Consider the following 23,563-nt stretch of genomic DNA (forward strand, 5'->3'; position numbering starts at 1 on the left):
TGGCAAATGATTTACTGATTGAAACGAAGTTTGAAGACCCTTAAATATAGCTGAGCTCGACCATTTCTATTATTCCCTGATCTTTGGGGGAAGAAACGAAAACACTAGAAGCTATAAAGACTTAGGTAAATATAAAGGAGAGAATGAGAACTTAAAAAAAAATCTGGAACCAATAATCTAAGTTTTAGCCCTAGCCATTTGGTCACATTCCTAGGAGTACTCAGAAAAAATGATTTAACTTCAGCAAAATTAATACTTCCCTGAAATAGAATGTATTGTATATAATATTACGCAACCAAAAGGATGACAGTTCAAGAACAATTTTATCTCATTTCCATGAGGCACAGCATTTCCTTATCAGCCTATTTAATTCTTCAGGAAGACCGGTGGTTTTTCTCTTTTTATTATAGGCATAAAATTAATTGCATGTTAAATGAGGCTCTTATAAATTTAAATTTGGCTCATTTAAATTTGATTTTTCAAACTGGTTTACCAGCCAGCCACAATTACTTTTCTGACAGGAAAATGAAGTGCTTGGATATAGTTCCGGAAATATTTTTCATTCATTGAGGAAGGATTGTCTGTGATGGTAGCTTGTTAAAAGAAGCACTGATGAAGAGATTAAGGCAGACGGGTGTTACAAGGTCCAATGCCTGCTCTCGAAAAACTGCAGTGACTTTCAGGCCTGGGGTATCACCAGCTCTCTCAAGGGGCAGCTTGAAATTAAATTTACCTTAAAAAGCACTATGATATGAGCCACTTTTTGGAAGCAAGTATATGTATTGGAGGAAGTAAGGGGAGGACAGAATAACCCAATGAACAAATAACAGGGTATCACAGGTTGGAAAGGTTGGAAATCTGTCCTCTAGCATGCTCTGTGTTTCCACTTGGGTTATTTGAAAACCGCCCCCCTCCCTTTTTTTTTGGTGACTCACGTCTCTGATCTGCAGTGGATATAACAGTACATACTACCTTCAGGATCACTGCTCCGGGAGAGCAAATAAAACCAGCTGTCAAGCACTTTGTAAGCACAGTAATCTACAGAAATGTGGTGATTATCACAGTGGTGCTCACATCTGGAAAGGTTCAGAATGAGAGGTGCCAAAGACTCAATGCTAAAGATTTTCACTGGACCTCCTGGTTTTGAGGGAGGCATTTAGTGACAGTTCTGGCCCTTCCTGGCACTGGAAGCAAGTGTCCCCCTTTCTGATAATGGCCCTATCCCTCGGTGTCTCTTCTAAACAGCTCAGCATGGGCAGAGAGTAACTACAAGAAAAAACTGCCGCTGGCTCGGCCCGTTTGTAGTGCTGTGTGGTCAGCCAGGATTTGAGTCATTCACTCTCCCATGTCCTAAGCATGGGCTAAATCCCAATATGATCCCCAAAATGTGCTGGGCTCCCGGGGTATAGAGATGCATGGACACTGTATTTATCCCCAAGGAGCAAACAGTGCAGTGAGAGCATCTTGGCACAGGTTCACCGTTCAAGGTAGTAATGTGTACCCATAAGTAATGGCAGGCACTCCATATGAAGGTCAGTCTCATTGTAAGTGATCATTCCGCACCTCTCGATTCTTTCTCAGGAAGGCATTTTTTTCCCTCGATATTTAGGCTGAGATTCAGGTGTATTCATGCGAGAATATAAGAAATCATGTGTTACATCACATCAGTGATCCACCTGAATCCCCACGCTGACTCTGAAATGAAGTAGAAGGAGATTATTCCTCTAAGAGACCCTGTCCCCAACTTTGAAAATCTCAATCACATCAAGCCTTGAAATCCATGGTGGAAATTCTGGGTTTTACTCTCTGTGAGATGGAAAATCATTGGGTGGGGGGGAGGGGGAGGGCTGGGAAATGAGGAGTTAATCGGGGGAAATGACTTTATTGGATTTACATTTTGAGCCGGTCATGGGTCTGCTGAGGATGACCTGGAGGAGGCAGGAGTGAAAGCAGGAAGGGAGGCCCGTGAGAGGTCAGGACAGCAGGGCAAGTGGGCCAAGTCTGGACGAAGTGTTCAAATTCGGAACAAGTTGCATAAATAGAAATAAGGGGACTGGCAGGTGTGCTGGATACAGAGTGTGGTGGTCAAGGAATCAAGGATGACTCTCGGATTTTTGGCCTGAAAAGTGAAGGGACTCTTAGTAAGACAGGGAAGTCAGGGGGAAGGCAGACTGGTGGGAGCCACAGAAGTCTGAGCCGCACGTTAGTCAAGCACACGGAGCTCTTAGCTGGTGGATGTAGCAGCCTGGCATTCAGAGGCGAGGTCTATGTGCAGGTGGTTTGGGATCCAGGGTACTGATTTGGGCTGGCCTGAATGACCTTGCTGACATTGCCTCAGCCTCCTTGGGCCCTGGTTTCCTCACCTATCCAAAGACAAACTAGAGTTAAACGATCTTTCTGCTTTAGTCTTTCATGTGACTACAAACCAGATCAGGCACTCCTGCCCTTTCCTATTTGGATGCTTTAATCTTATAGAAATAGTTAAATTGTTGCAACATAAAAGACATGCTCAACAAAGCCATTCAGGGTTTATCTCCAATAAACAAATAGTCATGTTGTAGCTCCACTTAGCAAATGTTTGTTGAGCATTGGCTTGGAGCCAGGCATTGTTTTAAGTTTAAGTAGACATGCAAAAAGGCATTAACCTTGGCTGCAGAGGGGCATCCGGGCTGCTAATCATAACCTAAGGTAGGTAAGTGCGCCAGGGAAGTGAATGCACTTGCTGAAGGCACTTTGGACTTTAGCCTGTCCCTCGGCACTAACCCAGTGTCTGTGGGCGTGAATATAGGAGAAGCAGGAGAAAAGCTCCCTGTCCTTGAAAAGATGTCTGCAAGCTAATTGGCAATTCCTCAAAAGTCCATAGGATACTAAATGATGTTACGTAAAGAAAATAGCTTTCTTTTTTTTTTTTTTAAGGAACACATGTGCCAAAGGTTTTGGGGGTGGGAGGGGTGGGGTGGCTGGGTGATAAGAAAATGGCTTTCAAGTGACTGTAGTAAAAAGAAATCAAATTTGATTTTTCTTTTAGGTTCTTAAGATGAACAGGAACTGTATTGTTTATAAGGTAAACTTTAATTCAGTGTAAGCCAACTTCACAGGCATCTAAAGAAATATGCCCATTTCAGAAGTTAAGCAGACTGGCATGGTCAGAGATGGTTCAGGTGTTCCGTGTTGTCTGTTGAACTGAGTAGAAACAAGGAAATCAGTAGTCTGGAGATTCTGTGAGGGTTCTATTCAAACATGCGGTGTCCACACATTTGCTTTCCTTTCTAGCTTGAAAATAAAATGTTGCCTTAAATGATGGGCAATTTTTCTGTATATAATTTTCCGCCTTCTTCTCGGCAGACCTCTCAGTCATGACTTAAGACAGGTCCGCTTATTTTTATAAAACTGTGCTGTATTAGATTAAGGTCTGTGGCTACCCCTCCTGTGATGAAACATGGTTATCCTGAGTGGGTGATTTCAGTTAAGTATGAACATGGAACACTGGGAAGGAATTGTGGTGAAGCCATCTGTTAAGAAATTTCCTCTTTCATTGAAAAAATCATAAATTATCTTTTTAAAATAAAAGTTCAGAGAAGCTGGGTTTAACATTTGCCATTCATTAAAAAGGCCTAAATGATCCCAGGGTCCTGGGATCGAGTTCCGCGTCGGGCTCCCTGCTCGGCGGGAAGCCTGCTTCTCCCTCTCCCTCTCCCCCTGCTTGTGTTCCCTCTCTCACTGTCTCTCTCTCTGCCAAGTGAATAAATAAAATTTTTAAAAATAAATAAATAAATATAAAGGTCTAAGCAGTTTCTCAGATTATTTTCCTCTCCTACTCCTCAAATCATGATAGTGAGTTTGTGGTTTGAATCACATAACAAAAGTGTCATTCCCCTGAAAGGCAAATTCACACTCAGACACAGCCTTTGCCTATAAAAGCACACAGTTTACTTTAGTCTTACAATTTGACTTACCAAACTATTTCTATTCTTTCCTGTAAGATACTAAGGAAACTTGATCTGCTAAATTTTAACACTGGCAAAAATTGGGACTTAAAAGAATGTCGAATGGCTGAATGAATAGACTTTCAGAGCTTGAGAGGACCTTGGGATTCTAAATGGATACAATAAACCTCCCATTGTGAAATTTCTACCTCCTTCTTGTGAATCCAAGGAGCATGTTGTTCCTAACTGGATCTAACTAAAGGAGCTTGGGCTCACTGAAAAGGTCTTTAATATGAATTTTTTGAAAACTGCATTATGTACAAGTCAAGCTCATTTTACTCTCTGTAAACCAGCTCAGGTGGCCAAAGTCACCAGCACTCAAGGGGCCTGAACTCTACATGAATTGGACTTCTGTCTGTCCTCTAAGAACACTTTCTAAATTTAATGTGTGTAAGAATCTCCAATGTTCAGTAAGGTCACCTTCATCACAAAACAAGTATCAGTGAAACCCAAGGACAATGATTTGTAAACCCCTTCAAACTTTATTTTGGGTCTAGAAATCTCATGTCCCCCACCCCCCCCCCCCCCGCTTTCTTTCCCTGAAAATTCACTCAATTCCCTAATTTCAGCCTGCCTAGAAATATCCTTTTAGCTGATGCTCTTGGACTCATGAATATCTTTGTCTTTGGCTAAAACTATGAACTACAAAATAAACAGTAACAACATACTAATGAATGATCTCAATTCTTCAGTCTCAGAAGTTTGAAATTTTGTGTTAAAAGTTTGAATCTGGGTCAATTTGAATTTCAGTTGAACTGGTTTATCCAGCCTGAGAGATTAGTTCCTAAGAGAATTCCTTGACTTATTTAAAGGGACAGAGAATTTAAGATATTTCTGTTAAGTTGTTTGAGGCTTGAAGAAAACTGATTTAAAAGAGAGAATTTTGAAATGATGAGCACACTGGTAAATATTAAAGCAATGGTGATCCAGTAAAAAGCACAGCAACTTTCTTCATTCTTTCTCTCCTCGATTTTATGTTCTCTGTTGATTGCCATCCTGAACCATTTCTTGAATCTTTTTTAATCAACTAGATTAAAAAGAAAAGAGGGACAAGAACTTTCTAGGCAGCACACTGCTGCCTTGTTTTTCAGCTTGGTACAACAAGCTTACATGGATTATTTCTTTTTTGGGGGGGACGGTTATTTCTCATGGTACATGACTCAAATCATGTGGGCAAGTGCCAGAGCAGGAATGGTAACAGTTTTAAGAGGCAGGTTGGATTTTACTTGTGTTTTACAAATTGGACATGAAGTCCTGAAGAAGGGATTTTGTTTGGGGTAGGAATCTGAAAGCTTTCTCTAGTGCTAGAATGGGCTTATTCATTGTGGTGGCCTTAGAATGTTACTTAGTAAAGGGTGCCCTTATCTAGGGTATGAAGACTAACAGTTGTACTATTAAGAATGATGATGATAATGACAAAAATAACATTTATTAAGTGCTTATTATGTGACAGATACTGTGCTCAATGTGAATTATCTAATTTCAGTCTCTGTATAGTAACGTTGCGAGGTAGGAATATTTATAGCCCATCATATAATCAATGAGATGGAGGTTTAGTGAGGTTAGGTAACTTGCACAAAGAGTCCTAGCTCATAAATGACACAGTTGAAACTTGAACCACTGTTTGTTTGGTTTCAAAGGCCAATGATTACAAATATATTAAAAATCAGTTAATGAGAAATACCAAACTCATACAAAAACTTTGGAAACAACTGACTGATATAATTATCACTGTTAAAAAATTATATATATATGAACTATTAATATAAACGTATTCTCTAAGATGTGGCATTTTATTTTAGTTTTAATTTTTAAATTTTTAAAAAATAATCTCTATGTCCAGTGTGGGGCTCAAACCCACAACCCCAAGATCAAGCGTTACATGCTCTACAGACTGAGCCAGCCAGGTGCCCCAAAAGTCTATTTTAAATTAAATGATTGAACACCAAAATTATTTCTTTTCCAGTGGAAGTCTAAGATCTCTCCAAGTTTTCTTTATAGGTTAATAAAGATCTCTAACTTCAAAACTGCAATGAGTGTCTTCAAATTCAACATTACCATCTTTTTTCTAAAAGACTTTTATTCATTTATTTGAGAGAGAGAGAGTGAGTGAGCATACAAGTGGAGGGAGGTACAGAGGGAGAGGGACAAGTAGACTCTCCCCGCCAACCCCTGCTGAGCAGGGAGCCCAACTGAGGCTAGGTCCCAGGACCCTGAGATCATGACCTGAGCTGAAGTCAGATGTTTAACCAGCTGAGCCACCCAGGGGCCTCTCAACATTATCTTTCAGATTAGGTTCATGGGGAGGAAAAAAACTTCACAATGAAATGGCAGCCTGGAAGAAAATTTTTGCAACACGTGTAACTGACGAAGAGTGAACATTATTAATATACGAAGAGCTCCTGAAAAATTAATAAGATCAAGACAAAAACTCAAAAGAAAAATAGCTTAAGAACATGAAGAGTTGGTTCCCAGAAAAAGAAGCACAAAATTATAAAAAGTAGCTAAAACGCATTACTAAATAAATGTATAACTAAACAAATAAAACCAGCTCATCCATCAGACTGGTATATTCCTTTTTAGAAAATAATTTAAAATATGCATTATTCTTTGACCTAACAATGCTGCTTCCAGTGTCTATCACATTTACATAAGGATGGCCATTTGTATAATTCTTTATACTACTAAGACCAAGAAATAACCTACAAATCATGTATATGTTTAAAATTATTTTAATTGCAAAAAAATGTAGATTTTAGGTTAATATGTATAGCTTGATTCCCCTGGTTTCATACTTATGTTTTTGTACTTATAAGTAAATGTGGATAGATAGATAGATAGATAGAACAATTTAACTGTGGGGACAAGTTGGGAAGGACATGCCCCATATTGTCACACTGTGAAATGAGATAAGATAAGCAAAGGGAGGACTTGTTTATTTTTATTTTTAAAGTGGTGAGATTAGAGTACATTTCATGTTTTTATTGACTTTGGTATTTCATAAATGAAACTAGTTTTAAAAAGAAGAAAAATCATCTGTCTTAATGATTAATCATGAATCCAAAGTTAAAAAATCTCAGATATGTTTAGTCCCATTTAACATTTTTCCTTTATTGCAATAGGTGCAGGTGTAATATTTTTGTTATATATAGACAAATAAGAAATACATAAAAATTCCTCATAATTCTCATAATCCACCCAATGAAGTAGAGTAGTACTCTACTACATAATGGTTCTAGAAGACTGTACTATTTCTTGTTTATTTCTAGGCTCTACAAAGTTTTGAGTACCATCACAAAAGCAATAGCCCCATAAATCAGTTAATGAGTGGTAATTTTCTACAATTTTTTAAAATGCATATAATACTCTTTAAAAACTATCGTAGTCTTGAAAAATTATGTGCCAACAAAATGGACAACCTAGATGAAATGGATAAATTCCTAGAGACATATATCCTCACAAAACTGAATGAGAAGGAAATAGACAATTTGAACATACCGATTACTAGCAATGAAATTGAATAAGTAACCAACAAACTCCCAAAAACCAAAGTCCAAGACCAGATGGTTTCATAGGTGAATTCTACCAAGCATTTAAAGAAGAGTTACTACCTATTCTTTTCAAACTCTTCCAAAAAACAGAAGAGGAAGGAAAACTTCCAAATTCATTCTATGAGGCCAGCATTACCCTGATACCAAAACCAGAAAAAGACACCACTGAAAAAGAGAACTATAGGCCAATATCTCTGATGAACACAGATGCAAAAATCCTGAAGAATATATTAGCAAACTGAATCCAACAATACATTTAAAAAAATCATTTACTACAATCAAGCAGGATTGATTCCTGGGATGCAAAGGTGGTTCAGTATTTGCAAATCAATCAATGTGATATATCATATCAACAAGAGAAAAGGTAAAAACCATATAATCATTTCAGTAGATGAAGAAAAAGCATTGGACAAAACATCCATTCATGATAAAAACTCTCAACAAAATAGGTTTAGAGGGAATATACCCCAACATAATAAAAGCCATCTATGAAAAACCCAGAACTAGCATCCTATTCAATGGTGAAAAAGAGTTTTTCTCCTAAGCTCAGGGACAAGACAAGGATGTTCATTCTTATCACTTTTATTCAACACAATACTGGAAATCCCAGCTACAGCACTCAGACAAGAAAAGGGAATAAAAGGCATCTGAATTGGTAAGGAAGAAGTAAAACTGTCACTATTTGCAGATGATATGATATTATATGTAGAAAACCCTAAATACTCCACCAAAAAACTACTAGAATTGAAAAATGAATTCAATAAAATTTCAAGACACAAAATCAATATACAGAAATCAGCTGCATTTCTATATGATGATGAAGTAGCAGAAAGAGAAATTAAGAAAACAATCCCATTTACAAATACACTGAAAATAATAAAGTATCTAGGAGTCAATTTAACTAAGTAGGTGAAAGACCTGTACTCTGAAAACCATAAAACATTGATGAAAGAAACTGAGGATGACACAAACAAATGTAAAGATATTCCATGCTCACTGACTGGGAGAAAAATTCTGTTAAAACGTCTATACTAACCAAAGCAATCTATAGATTCAATGCAATCCCTATCAAAATACCAATGGCATTTTTCACAGAACTAGAACAAATAATCCTAAAACTTGTATGGAACAAAATATCCTTAAATAGCCAAAACAATCTTGAAAAAGGACAAAGCTGGAGGTATCACAATCCCAGATTTCAAGATATACTACAAAGCTGTAGTAATCAAAACAGTATGGTACTGACACAGAAATAGACACATAGATTGATGGAACAAAATAGAGAGCCCAGAAATATACCCACAATTATATGGTCAATTAATCTATGACAAAGAGGGCAGGAATATGCAATGGAAAAAAAAGACAGTCTCTTCAACAAATAGTTTTGGGAAAACTAGACAGCTACATGCAAAGGAATGGAATTGGACTTTCTTACCCCATACACAAAAATAAACTCAAAATGGATTAAAGACCTAAATGTAAGACCTGAAACTCTAAAATTCTTAGAAGAAAACATAAGCAGTAATCTCTTTGACATCAGCCACAGAAACATTTTTCTAGATATGTTACCTCTGGCAAAGGAAAGAAAAGCAAAAATAAACTATTAGGACTACACCAAAATAAAAAGCTTTTGCACAGTGAAAAACCATCACCAAAACAAAAAGACAAACTATTAAATGGGAGAAGATATTTGCAAATGATATATCCAATAAAGAGTTAATATTCAAAATATATAAAGAACTTATACAACTCGGCACCAAAAAAGATAAATAATCCAATTAAAAAATGGGCAAAAGACATGGACATTTTTTCCAAAGAATATATGCAGATGGCCAACAGACACATGAAAAGATGCCCATCACTCATCATCAAGGAAATGCAAACTGAAACCACAATGAGATATCACCTCATACCTATGAGAACGGCAAAAATAAAAAACACAAGGAACAAGTGTTAGTGTGTATGTGGAGAGAAAGGAACCCTTTCGCACTGTTGGTGGGAATACAAACTGGTGCAGCCACTGTGGAAAACAGTATGGAGGTTCCTCAAAAAATTAAAAATAGAATTACCATATGATCTAGTAATTCCACTCCTGGGTATTCATCGAAAGAATACAGAAACACTAACTCAAAAAGATAAAATGCACCTCTATGTGTATTACAGCATTATTTACAATGGTCACCAGATGGAAGCAACCCGAATGTTCCTTTATAGGTGAATGGATTAAGAAGAGGTGATATACACACACACACACAAACACACGTGTGTATATATATCAAATGGAATACTACTCAGCTATAAAGAATGAAATCTCACCATTTGCAACAACATGGATGGATCTAGAGAGTATAATGCTAAGTGAAATAAGTCAAAGAAGGACAAATACCATATGATTTTACTCATATGGGGAATTTAAGAAACAAAACAAAGGAACAAAGAAAAAAGAGACAAACCCAAAAAACAGACTCTTAAATATAGAGAACAAACTGGTGACTACTAGAAGAGAGGTGGGTGGGGGGATGGGTGAAACAGGTGAAGGGGATTTTTTTTTTTAAGATTTTATTTATTTATTTGACAGAGAGAGAGAGACACAGCAGGAGAGGGAACACAAGCAGGGGGAGTGGGAGAGGGAGAAGCAGGCTTCCCGCCGAGCAAGCAGCCCGATGTGGGACTCGATCCCAGGAACCCAGAATCATGACCTGAGCCGAAGGCAGACGCTTACCGACTGAGCCACCCAGGTGCCCCAGGTGAAGGGGATTAAAAGTACACTTATTGTGATGGGCACTGAGTAATGTATGGAAGTGCTGAATCATTATACTGTACATCTGAAACATATAATACTGTATGTTAATTGTATTGGAATTAAAAAAATAAAAATTTTAAATAAAATAAAACTATCATAGTCTTAGCATATGTCCATACAAAACTTGTACACATATATTCATAGCAGTATTATTTATAAGTCAAAAATGAAAACAACCCAAATGTACATCAACTGATGAATGAATAAACAAGATGTGGTCTATCCACACAATGGAATTTTATTTGGCAGTAAAAAGGAATGATACTGATACATGTTACAACATGGATGAACATTATGCTAAGCGAAAAAGCCAGTCACAAAGTGTTACATATTGTACAATCTCATTCATATGAAATACCCAGAGTTGCCCAATTTATAGAGATAAAAGTAGATTCGCGGTTGCTTGGGGCTGTGGAAGAGGGTAGGGAGAAGGTGGGAAGTGACTCCTAGTGGGTTCTAGGTTTCTTTTTGGAGTGATGAAAATGTTTTGTTTTTTTTTTAATTTTTTAAAGATTTTATTTATTTATTTGACACAGAGAGAGAGATAGAGCAGGAACACAAGCAGGGGGAGCGGGAGAGGGAGAAGCAGGCCTCCCGCCAAGCGGGGAGCCCGGCACGGGACTCGATCCCAGGACCCTGGGATCATGACCTGAGCCGAAGGCAGACGCTTAACGACTGAGCCACCCAGGAGTGATGAAAATGTTTTAAAATTGAATTTATAGTGATGATCGTACAACTCTGTTATTATACCCCAGAACCAATGAATTGTGTACTTTAAATGGGTAAACTTTATGGTATGTAAATTATATCTCAATAAAGCTCTTTTAAAATGTCTTAGGGAAGTGTTTTATTAATGCTAGTACAGCTGTAAATGAGAAGAGTTTTAAAGAATTTGTCCTTTTTCTTTTGTGTTCCCAATTGTCTTCTCCATATCACCACACTCCTACACTAAAACCCAGAGAGATTGTGGTTGATTGTGATCCTCTCTATAGAGAATTTTCCCCCTCCCAGTGGGTTTTGAACCTATTTGGTTGATACGTTTCTTGAATCAGCAGCCCACAAATGAAGATAAAATGGAAGTGCTGTACCTACCTTCAATAATATGTTTTCTTGACAACCCTCTCTCCGTTTCAGCTCTAACAAGAAAAAGAAGCAAATGACTTTGAGTGGGGGTGTGCTTTTTTTTTTAATTGCTGTTTCAAAAGTACAGAGGAATAATCATTCTAGATTGAATTGCTAATTTTATACCCTGTTCTTGGCAAATTCCATGCCACAGGTTGAGGAGAGAAGGCTGGTGAGCAATGCACTGAGCCCTTTTCTTTGGAGACCCCAGGTGATGAATTAACCACGACTCTCCTCACACAATATCAATAACAACTCAGCCACACACACCCGTCCATGTATAATGTGATATATTATCACATATCAATATATGGCTCAACCATCCCACCTTGATTTTAACTAATCCCAGACTGCCCCCCACCCCCAAAAAAGCCTTGACATAAGTTTGTGAACTGTTGATGACATTCGCTTTTCTGAGAGAGGAAGCAAATTTGGAAGTGCCTTTTGACTGGCCAAAGAAATTTAACAATTACTTTCTGTTAAAATGTGATGTAAGTCTTTCTTACATTAGTATCCTAAGAAGACAAACATCTAACTAGGACTTTTGTCTTTCCAGACCATCCTCAAGCACTGGCCAGTTAGAAAGAAATATGGTCCTCAAGTTTTTATTATTATTATTATTATTATGTTATGTTAATCACCATACATTACATCATTAGTTTTTGATGTAGGGTTCCATGATTCATTGTTTGCGTATAACACCCAGTGCTCCATGCAGAATGCGCCCTCTTTAATACCCATCACCAGGCTCACCCATCCTCCCACCCCCCCAGAACCCTCAGTTTGTTTCTCAGAGTCCATCGTCTCTCATGGTTCGTCTCCCCCTCCGATTTCCCCTCTTTGTTCTTCCCCTCCTGCTATCTTCTTTTTTTTTTTTTTAACATATAATGTATTATTTGTTTCAGAGGTACTCAAGTTTGAAAGTCTTCATGAAATGTTTCTTCAACATCACTACCTGTGGCAACATCTTTTTAAAACATAGTTTACCATTTGCCTTTGGTGATTTTGAATCTTTTATAAAAACATTAGATAGTATTGTATGTCATACTCTGCTACATAATGGTTCTTGAGGATTGTCTTCTTCCCTGTTTATTTCTAAAGCATAGGCAAGGCTTTAGGTACAATCACCAAAGCACTGAGCAACAGCACCATGAATCAGAAGACAAAGTAAATCTACATTTCTCACAAGCACCATGTTGCTTGATTTTTATATAGGCGATAGTAGGAATAAAAATCTAAATTCCATCTTTCTGTCTTCATAGTCATCATAAACAGGCTCAAAAATAGTAATAAAATATGAGTGTGTATGTGTGGGGGCTATTTGTATACATACACATTTTTATTTGAAAACTCCTAAGGAACTGTCCTCTGTCTCCAATTTTGTTTTTAACTGTTCCCTCTCAATTATAGGGAGGTAAATAAGGTTTTGTTTTTGTTTTTGTTAAGATTCCATGGAAATATTTGTGATTTCCATGAAAAGGTATGTGAAATAGCTAGCCAGACTTCTAAGTTCTGCTGAATCATGTAAGTACCAGTTCAAACACCAGTAGGCTTATCAGAGGCCAATTCATCCTGTGAAGGTTGTTTGCATCCCACAACAGACAGAGGACCTCTCTTCCATTTGCCTGCCAGTGAGTGATATGGTAGCTTCCTGTTATTCTCCAAAAGGCGGTCCTTTTGATCAACATTTTCAACGCCTTCTGCAGAAATGATCAGAGACTCACACATGGGGCCAGACAAGATATTTTTATCTTTGCATTCCATGGAAGTCTCTGAGTTTTGGCAGATTCAAATAGCTTTTCCTCTGTGATGCTATGTGCTTGTTTTCTTTTCCTAAAATTTGAACTCTATTTTGGAAATGGTTCTAAGCATGAGGCTGGTATTTGAAAATCTCCTTGAATTACTTAGTAACAAGTGACCACATGCTTTACACTACATTTCTTTGGGGCATCTTGCTGAAATTGAATCCTAGGCTAATTGCTATTTCCTTCAAGGCAGAAAAAATAATCTTTTTCCCCAAGTCAATTAATTTTAGTACATTAGATGTAAAATGGTTGCCCAAAAGGATAAAAGTATGAACTACTAGTTGTTTCCTATCAAGTAGGGAAAAGAAAAGTATTTAACTTACTTTCCACCCCAGTAGAGTTTGGTTGTTATGACCAAGCTGGACCTCCTGTATGTTAGACAAACAGAGAGAAATATTAAATAAATTGTTGGTTTTTGTATTGAGTCATATTATTATAGCACCAGAAAGAATTTATTGTACCTCCCATTAAAAAAAAAAAAACTGGTAAAGAGATAAATTTGTTAATTCATGTCACTGAAATATTGGGACAAAGGGAAGCTGATGAGTGTGGACGTGAAGTCAGATCCTAGATAAAGAGGTTGAAGGGGAATGACCTTTACCTGGAGGGTCAGGTGGAGGAAGCTGTGGCAGTGAGCACCTGATGGGGGGGGTGGTAAAGAGCATGAGCGGTAGGCACCGAGGGGCAGGGATGGTAAACGAGAGGGTAAGTGAGTGGATTTAAAGGACGAACTGCTTTAGTAGCACATACTAACGCTTATTTAGCATCTGCCATAACGTTGATTGAGTGTGAGCTTTCCTGGAGCTCAGTCCACCCTCTGCCAAGGACCACGGGCCCTAGCGGCTCTGAGTTATTACGCTTTCCAGCAGGCAGTAACTGACTGCATAGAGATATGAATGAGACAGTGGTCAATCAATAGGAATACATTTTCTTTGACTGTTTTATTAAATGGAAACATTATTTTAGGAAAACAGTCCCAAAATTTGTAACTCAAGGTTTTAACCACTTTACTCCTAAGGGAATGAAAGGTGGAAATCTTGTCAGCAAACTTATTGCCTTCTCCAAACCACACCCAAGGGCAAGAAATGGCAATGGTATCATCATGATGGTGGATTAGGAAACGTGTCGTGAGAATTATGGCCACATAATTTACAATCAGGAAGCAGATCTCAGTATAATTTAGTTTCTCCAGGTATATAATTCAATTGAACTGGCCTAGGGAAAAAAAAAATCGTCTGAGATTCAAAGGTTAAGACCAAACTTTGGGAGTATTTGAAATAAGGCATTTATAATTCCATCAGCTATAGAGCCAATGCCTTGGGGCCCAAGATATAAGAGCCTCACAAGATTAATGATAACCAAATGGGGACAAGGATGACAATTCTGACAGCCTAGCTGTGACAAGAAAAAATTGTAGAAAATGCCAGCAACCCCAACCCACTGAAGTTAATTCCCTGAACAGTGATTTGAATCACTGTAACGGAAGCCCTACAGATACGTGCATCTGGAGATTACACACTGAGGAAGGGCTGATGCACCTTCCAGGTTAATCCATCAACCTCACGACACCCAGTGTAATAGCAATCTGCCACAGGGGAGTCAGGTCTCCTCTAGCAAACATTTTCACAGCTTCAACCAGACGCCAGATAGGATATTATAAAAAATGAAGGCAGTCCTCTCGATTATTCAGAGAGGCTGGGCCCACCAGAGCTGCACATCCTCTCCAAATACTATCAGAGATTTTTTTTTTTTTCAAAGTTAGGCTTTCCGGAAAATATTTGGGTTCCGTCGGTGTGCACACTAACATGTACGTTCAAAGGGCAAGAGTAGCCAGCGACCCGGCCAATTACCGCTGACTGTCATGGAGGCATCTCCGGCAACTCTTCTGAATGGCTGGAGACTGATAATATGAGCATTCTACATGATAGAGCACAGCTTTCAAAATACTTTTGCACCCTTCATCTCACTTTATCAGCACGACACTTCATGAACAGTTAGGCCGTCCATTTTACAGATGGGGAAATGGAGACTCAGACAAGTGAAGTAACCTGCCCTGGAAAGCACAGCAGGCAAGGGGTGGTGCTGGGACTAGAAGCTAAACATGCTAGTTGAAATTGCTTGTAGAGACTCTGTGATACGGTCTATCTTTTCATCAGTCTTGTAGGGGTAGCCGTGCACTGATATCAATATTCCGGAGCATGGTGACAGCTTGGGTTTTTATCTGCAAGATGGAAAGCCAGTTTGTAGAAGATGCATGTTAATCTGGTTTCTTGTAGGTGTATAACAGCCTCTGTAAACCACGGAGAGTGATGGTTAGAGGTTGTCCGGGTGTTAAGGGGAGGGAGCTCCTGCACTGATGATGCTCCCCTCCTTCCCTTCCTCAGGTGTCCTCTGTCAGCCTGCACCTCGCTGCGCAGTTCACAGGGCTGTGAGTGGACTCATCTCCAGGGGCTCTGTTATGGGTTCAGTTGTGTCCCCTAAAAAGACTTGGTCAAGTCCTAACCCCTGGTACCTCAGAAAGGGAGCTTATTTGGAAATGGGGTCATTACAGATGTAATTAATTAAATTAAGATGAGGTCATACTAGAGTAGGGTGAGTCCTTAATCCAATACGACCAGTGTCCTTTGAAGAAGACACACAGACACACACGAGGGGAGAAGGCTATCTGATGGCAGAGGCAGAGGCTGAGTGCAGCCGTGGCTGAGGAATGCCCAAGATTGTCAGCAAAAGCCAAAACCTAGGAAGAGGCAAGGAAGGATTCTACTCAGAGTTTCAGAAAGAGCACGGCTCGGCCCAAACCTTGATTTTGTACTTCCGGCCTCCAGAACTGTGAGAGAATAACTTCTATTGTCTGAAGCCACGTAGTTTGCAGCACTTGGTTCCAGGAGCCCTAAGGAGTGGTGCAGTCCCTATTTGGGCGGTGATGGATGGTTCTGAGTGGGAATGGAACTCCCGCAAGGTGGAGGCCTGGGCAAGGATGTGAATATTTTTCCATATTTAAGGTTGAATATAATTTTCTCTGAATACCCTTATAATCCCTGGAGTAGGGGAGGAGGAGCAGGGAGAAAGAGAAAGTGGGTCACCAAACTTTATTTGTTCATCTCTCTATAAATTTCTAAGTTTCCATTTCCACTAATACTACAGAGCTCTTTTTATCTGGCCAACAGCTGATCTTCTACCAGAGCAGAGAGGATCCCAAACTCGTCCTGTGGTCTTGGCCTGATTCTCTACTCATGCTGGGGAAGAAGGGGCTGTCATGGTTGACATGCTCAGTGAAGTGGAGGGGGATTGCCTCCCCACCCCCCACAACTGAGGCATTCCTCTTTACCACTGATGTTGGCTACAGCCGGCGATGGAATGGGATGTGACCCCCCTCAAGGACAGCAGACGAAGCACTTCCAGATTAATAGGGCTCCCTGTACACGGCAGAGGTGCTGGCTAATTGTGTTCAGATGAGAGAGCTTTGGGGCATTGATCACAAGGACTTCTTTCTTCATCATTTCTTTGCACCCGGAGTTGTCAGTAAAATGAACAGTGAACATAAATACATGTGTATAGATATTCAGCTTCCTATCAGCTGCCTTCCTTTGCCAAATTACCGCAAATGGCAGTGAGAAACCATGAAAATGCCACTTTCTTTTATGCATGACTATCACATGACCATCCCCTCCTTCTCTGCTCTATCAACCCCGTGGTAATTCATTGCGATCAATGACTCATCAATACTTTTTGAAGCACAAGTAATGAACTTGTTGGTATTTATTTTCAAACCACTATAAATCATCTCTTTACCAAGAATTGACTTCTTTTTTGACAGCCTTTTGTTCAGCTGTCATGCAATTTTATTTTCCCTTCTCTGGTACAAAATAATAATAGTCTTTTTAAAGGCAAGTACATGATTCTCATGAATGCATTACCTCCAGCCTTTCTTCTTGATAATGCTCCCCAGAATCACTTCAGCCCTGGAAGGGAAACAGAAAATGGCTTAGGATACAGTGTCCCAGAAACGCAAGAGTCAATCCAAAACCACGAAAGCCATTCCTTGTTTGAACTCTCAGTGCCTACATGTCCCGAAAATAGAAGCCGCTCTCGGCTAGTAGCACAGTTTCTGCTATTTCTGCTTGTGCCTGCAGAATCCTGCTCCTGGAGCATTCCAGAAGCACCTGCCAAATCCTGACATGCTGGCAGGAGACCGCCTATGGTCCTGATATTAAGAAACAACAGAGTCATTTGGCAGTTTGATGTTTTTGAGCCACTCATCCCGTATATAAATATCCTACTTGGTGGAATCCAGTGGGAGTCAAGGTTTCCCTCCTAGTTACCATGGTCTTTGATTGCGACCAGGGAGGACAATGAGAACTTGCACTGTTTAGACAGAACACACTGACTCCCAGGTGATCTTGCAGGATGAAAAAAAAAAATCAAACAAAACAAACCAGGTGGGGGTTTGGCTGTCCCAAAGGCTAGGGCTGGCCCACATCAAGAAGGTCCTGGGTCCTAGGGACAAGTGTTGCCATAGCAGCAAGCTGCAAGGAGATGTAGAGAAGTGTTCTTCCTGCCCCTAAGGGTGGGTAGTGGAGAGGTATACTGAAGACATTCTCCACTGTCTTCTCCCCTCCACCTACCTGAGCTGGGACCCAAGGTAAGGAGACTAAAACTTTCTTGTAGGTCCCTCCCAGGCCGAGCGATGCTGTGAGAAGCCACTGGGCTCTCAGAGGCTTTCTGAGTGGGGACATCAGTGGAATTAGCACTTTGTTCATTAGAGTCCTATGGATGCAGAATGGTCACTGACCATTTTCTGTCTTGGCTGAAAGTTCTGTCTTTGTTGGAGTGTCCAGCCTGGCAAGAAATGATGTTGCAGGGCAGCTACAGAGCATGCTCCAGACAGACCTAAAAGGCATGTCACCCCGGCCTCCCCTGCCCAGCCCCCTCTGGCTCTGAGGTTGCCTTTTGCAACCTTGCATTTCATGGCGGGAACCTAGCTCAGGTGCACGCTGACAGTCAGTAAGTAGCCAGGACTGACTATCCTTCATAGTAGGAATACAGACCACCTGAGCAGGATGCAACAGGAGAAGAGAACCGAGAAAGGCTCGGATGTGGGAAGGAGCCGGGTCTTATCAATTTTATTTCCTCTCCTTGGACTCAACCGAAAACACCAGACACGTGGGCTCTGAACTCCCCGCTGGTCCTTAAACACAGCCGTGCCCTTGGGAAGGAGGAAACCCACGCGAGGAAAATGCACTGAAACCAGGCCACCACGAACCGGAGTTTGACTGTGATTCTCACCCGGGAGGGGCTGGTGGGGAGTTCGGTCTGCTGGTGATTAGGCACCACAGTCCTGTTAGAAAATTGCGTTGCTGCTCAAGCACCTGCCAGCTACTTAGTTTCTTTCTGTTCTGGGGGCTCTGTCAGTCTGTCCGTGTGGACAGCAGGTGGCCAAGGTGCTCCGGTTTTGTTCCTCAATGTGCTTGTTGTGCTGGCGCATGGAAGGCATGGACCTTGAGGCATCCCCAAGGGCACATTCCCCACATGGTCTGACCAAGCTGTGAGTCCTGTCTCAGAGCCCCAAACCTGCTCTGGGGTCCATGGGAAGGTTGGAGCTGGTGTGACTTCTCTAGCAAAAGCAGCAAGGACCTCCTACAGTCCTCTCTGTCCTCTGCCCTCCTATAAAACAGACTACACTTCTTGGCATCTCTGAGGACCCCGCTTTTAATCTCTGCTCTCCTTGTCATGCTAGGTGGAAGGATGGGCCTGCCAATGGGAAAAGCAGTCCCTGGTCCCTGCAGAGAAGACGCCCCAGTTTCCCTCGGGGGCGTGAGGAACTATGAGATATGGTTATGAAAGAACAGGACGAGCTTTGGAACTACCACTCTGGAATCTGCTCCTTTACTTCCTCCCTCATGTAGTCAACTAACACTTCTTGATCTCCCCTGCCACCACTCTGGTCCCAGCCACCTCGGCCCCTCAGGTAGCCCATGGCGATGTTTTCAGTCCATTCCTCATACAGGGACCAGGGGCAGGAAGGTTTGGGTGGGGCAGAGGGGGCCAGAGGCGGTCAATAAATACCCCCAACTCTGGGAATGGGGATAGAGAAAGGGAGAAAAGCAGTGCCACCAGAGTGTGTGGGAAGGGCAGACCCTTCTCACCAGCATGTCAGCAATGGTCCGGGCACTCTTGGTACCACAAATGCCACTTGAGGGACACAGATGGGCACTGACTTACTTTCCAGCAGCATAGACTTCGGCAGTATCAAAGAGATTCACTCCACTTTCGTAGGCAATTGTCATCAGCCGTTCAGCAACCTGCAAGAGGATGTGGAGGTCACTCAGAAAAGCCAAATGGTTTCTGAACCCAGGAAGCAAGTTTGTAATCCTCCGCTGGTCTTTATTCTTTAAGAACACTGAAATCTCACTATAACCCCTCCTTGTTTTTATCAGTTGTATTACAGAATGAAAAAAAAGAAGATTCAACCAGCATATATAGGGGAAAAGTATCACCGGGCCCTAAGGGATTTCCTTCAGCGCTGAGATAAGTCAGTCCTCAGGAGCATGGTGACGGAGGTGGATCGATTTGTGTTTCTCACTCTGCTTGGAAGATCTGGTTTGACAACATTCTCTGCGGCGTCATAATCTCTCTGACAAAGAGGGTCAGTTGTACCACTGGTGACTCCATTTCCCTTCTTCTCCTTTCTCCAAGCCAATAGGTTTTGGCAGCTGGGTGCCTCCTGACCTAAAAGCCTGTGCCTTTTTTCCTCGAGGCTCAGTGGACTGTGCTGATGAACCAGAGGTTAGACAGAGCCCTGACTGCTTTCAATCTCATACCACCCGTAGCTCAGCAAAACCCCAGCCACTGTCACAGAGCTACCAGCCAGCAGAGAGGAGGGACAGAGCTTGTGCGCTGGCTCACCGGGATCCCGCTCCCCACCGGTCAGCCTGCAAAGACATCCCCCTGCTCCTTGCCCCTTCCTTTGGGCTGCCGGACACGAGGGGCAAGTGTGCAGGACTACCAAGAGTACCAGCATCTCTAGAAACAACAGCTTGAGGGAGCACTTTAGAGGGACAGTGATAAACAACAGGGGAGAGGACATTTTTTCATTTTGCTGATAGACTTACTGGTCAACTGAAAAATAACACACCTCACAAATAATTAAAATGGATTTTTCCATTACACCTTTGATTGCAGGCTGAGGTAGCTCCATCAGCATTTCCAAGATAAACTCTTTCCCTGTTGTTTTTAAAATCGGCATATCAAGAAAATTATTAGGCTAGCAAAAGGGAGTCCAGGCCAATCCTTTAGAATAGTAGCAGTAAAAATGTGATTGCTGCTTTTAATTTGCGACCATTATGACATTTATCTCAAGTAGAAATTAATAGTTAAGACAAGTATAGTTTTTCTCATCACGACTGCCCTATGTTTAAGAAATTACTGTGCTTGCCCTGTATATTTTCCTTGTGTTATGTCACATCACATACAAGTGGATCCTTATTGGGAAATGTGCATAATATTATCTAGCGAGAAATTTTAAGATAAGATGGAGAATCCTGGATGGAGAGTTGGACTACGTGATCGCTGAAATGTTTCCCAACCATAAAATTTAAACACCTGAATGTGGAATAGTGAAGTCGCTGACATAAGAAGACTGTTTTCTGGCCTTGAGTGTACTGCTTACTGGATAAATGAACTTGGGGAGGTCATTGGACCTCTCAGCATTTTAGCTTTTTCATCTGCAAACTGAGGATGGTGCCATTCAGGTCCCCCAGGTAGACAGACAGGCTTCTGTGGAAGCGGACCTCCCCCCACTCCAAACGCCAGCCTGGCAGGTGGAAAAGTAAGTGGTTTGGGGAAGGTCATGTGACACGTTTGGACCAATGAGATGCAAGGACAGATTCGCAGAGGCCTCTGGGAACATCTTTCCTTGTTCTTCTTACAAAATTTCGAGAAGCAACACCCTTTCCCTGGAGTTGCTGTTCTGAGCAAGGCTTAGAATTCCTGCAGCTAGCCTACTGTCTGAGGATGAGGTCGCTGTACAAAGGAACACAGGGCCGCGGGAATCCCTGGGGAATGGAGTGGGGCCACTGATGGAGTCCACCCTGAAGCCTGCTCTACCTCAACACTTTTAGCTGGAAAATCAAGGTAACTTTTCCTGTACTGATTAAGCCAGTGTGACTTGAGCTTATTGTTATGTGCAATTCAAGGAACCCTAGCTACATTACAGGTAAGAAAATATAAATAAAACTGAAAATTAAGTGCTAGAAGATAGTGATACATATATACTTATCATAGTTAAAAATATTATTCACATGAGTAACATCTGTCTTGGTTTTATGATGAAGCCAAAACATCTGGGAGGCACCTCACAGAGTTATCTATTGTGGTATTTGGGTCCTTTTGCTATTACCCCTGTCAAGGGGCTAGTTGGTATATGGCTGGATTCTCCCAGGAATGGGGACATCACCACCTCCCGAGGCAGCATTGGTGGTTGTGTCACTCAGCACGTCACAGTGTGGTCATCCTGGGATTCACAGTTTGTACCTGCTTTGTGCTGAGCTCATCCAAAGCAGAGAGAAGGCAGAGAAAAACTGGGAAGGTGAATTCATTGCTACTGGCCTGCATTTTTCCCTCATGGAAATGGTTGAGCTCCGGCGATTCAGCTGCTGGGGGGACCGTGGTCTCCCCGTGCCTCCCTGCCTCCTCCTTGCTGCCATTCTCTCTGCAGGGACCAGGGGGAAAGTAAACAGTAGCTATTTGTCTGGTCTGCATCTGAGGTGAGAGCCTCTGCAGCCGTTCACGACAGCTTTATTGTGCAGTTTTTAGACTCGTACTTTTGAAATGATGTATTTCAGAGTCCAGCCTTGCACACTCTGACCTGGGCAAGCTGGGCTCATTTCAGCAGAAAGCAGATACTGTAAAGAGGAGACAAACATGAAAGGGGAGATGGTGCCCTTAACAGCTGGCCCTTCTGCTCCTAAAGCGAAGGTGTATTCGTCTTTTTCTCCTCCTGCTACCGTAACAGGCAGTACAAGGTTATTACTCTTGCTGGATACAGTAGATTATTAATTCTGGGTCTCCCTCCCGGTCACCTGCTTTGTGTCTGACTTAAGTTTGTGGCCATGGTTTTGATATTTATAGACTCGCCTCTGTGCCTCCTCCACACACCCTACCTGATACTCATCAGAGGGCCCTGTGAGGACCCCTCAGATTCTCCTTCAGAACTGTAGGACCTAGTCCCCTAGTTGCTGGGAAATTGCACTTGGCTGAAAACAGTTGCCTCGCCTAAGGTGAGACCCACCAGGGCAGCTTCTCTCTGATGACTGGTCATACAAAGGGTATAAATACTCAGTCCTTTTGCCCCAACCTTGGACAACTCTGCAGGGCCATCTCAGCTTTGGAGCTCCCCATGGGGTCAGCCATGGTCATTGTTGAGACTGCACCATGGCCTGATTTTCTAGTAACTGTTCCGCATGCTAATCTCCAGCACAGTCTACTTTCCAAGGAATTCCCCGCGCGACAAACTCCATGGTGACCTATGCCCAATACCAGGAGCAGGCATTCAGATAGATGAGAATGTGCGGACAAGACTCCTATCCCCAGGATCTATTAAATAACACTGGTGACCTTGGGAGCAGTGGAAAAGACCATCCATTCCCCCGAGCTGCTTCTTAGGAAGGATAGTAAGGACTACCTTTATGAAGGGCTTGTTCTGGGCCAGGCATGGGGCTGAGCACTTCATAGGCATCATTTCATTAATCTTAATCGTGATCCTGCTGAGTAGGGGCTATCACCTGCATTTTGCTGATGTGGCAACTGTTAGTAAATGTTAGTAAATCTAGTGGCAGATGGGCTGGATCCCACTGAGTGTGTCCACTCAGACATACTATCCCAGACTCCTCAGTGGTGTTGCAGGTAAGCAAAAAGATATTGGAGGGACTTGAGGACTTTGTCCTTGGGGGGGGGGTTATTGATGCTCAATGCCTGCATGACTCACTTATGCCATGAAGATATTCCTTAAGGCAATGATAAGAATATCACTTTGGTAAGCACTGTTTTGAATGAATAAACAAAGATTTAGAGGAATTTTACAGTAAATAAATTATTATAGCTGCCATTATTGGGTGTCTGCTACCTACCAGTCAAAGGGTTGCCTAAACATCTCACACGTTAAACATGGTTAATCCTTTCAACAGACCTCCAAGGTAAACTTTATCATCCCATTTCATATCAGAGGAACTGAGGCTCTGAAAGATTGGATCAACTTGCCCAAACCGAGGTGACCAGCTGGGACTGAGAAACCCATGC

General features: G+C 41.5%; 1 protein-coding gene across 5 annotated transcripts in view; it reads right to left on the reverse strand.

The window, feature by feature from the left end:
- The window catches only part of KCNAB1 (potassium voltage-gated channel subfamily A regulatory beta subunit 1), a 393,964-nt gene that overhangs the window by 59,512 nt on the left and 310,889 nt on the right, over positions 1-23,563 (reverse strand). For all 5 annotated transcript variants that reach the window (XM_028103061.2, XM_028103058.2, XM_028103059.2 and 2 more), the window contains exons 4-7: positions 19,490-19,569; positions 17,185-17,229; positions 13,591-13,635; positions 11,433-11,476 (exon numbers count right to left, since the gene is read on the reverse strand). In XM_028103061.2, coding sequence (XP_027958862.1) covers positions 11,433-11,476; positions 13,591-13,635; positions 17,185-17,229; positions 19,490-19,569 — 214 coding nt within the window. The remainder of the gene's footprint in view (positions 1-11,432; positions 11,477-13,590; positions 13,636-17,184; positions 17,230-19,489; positions 19,570-23,563) is intronic.

This window comes from Eumetopias jubatus, unplaced genomic scaffold (genome assembly GCF_037043125.1).
Source record: "Eumetopias jubatus isolate StellerSeaLion01/CBP00866 unplaced genomic scaffold, mEumJub1_p1.0 scaffold_1, whole genome shotgun sequence".
Lineage (NCBI taxonomy): Eukaryota > Metazoa > Chordata > Mammalia > Carnivora > Otariidae > Eumetopias > Eumetopias jubatus.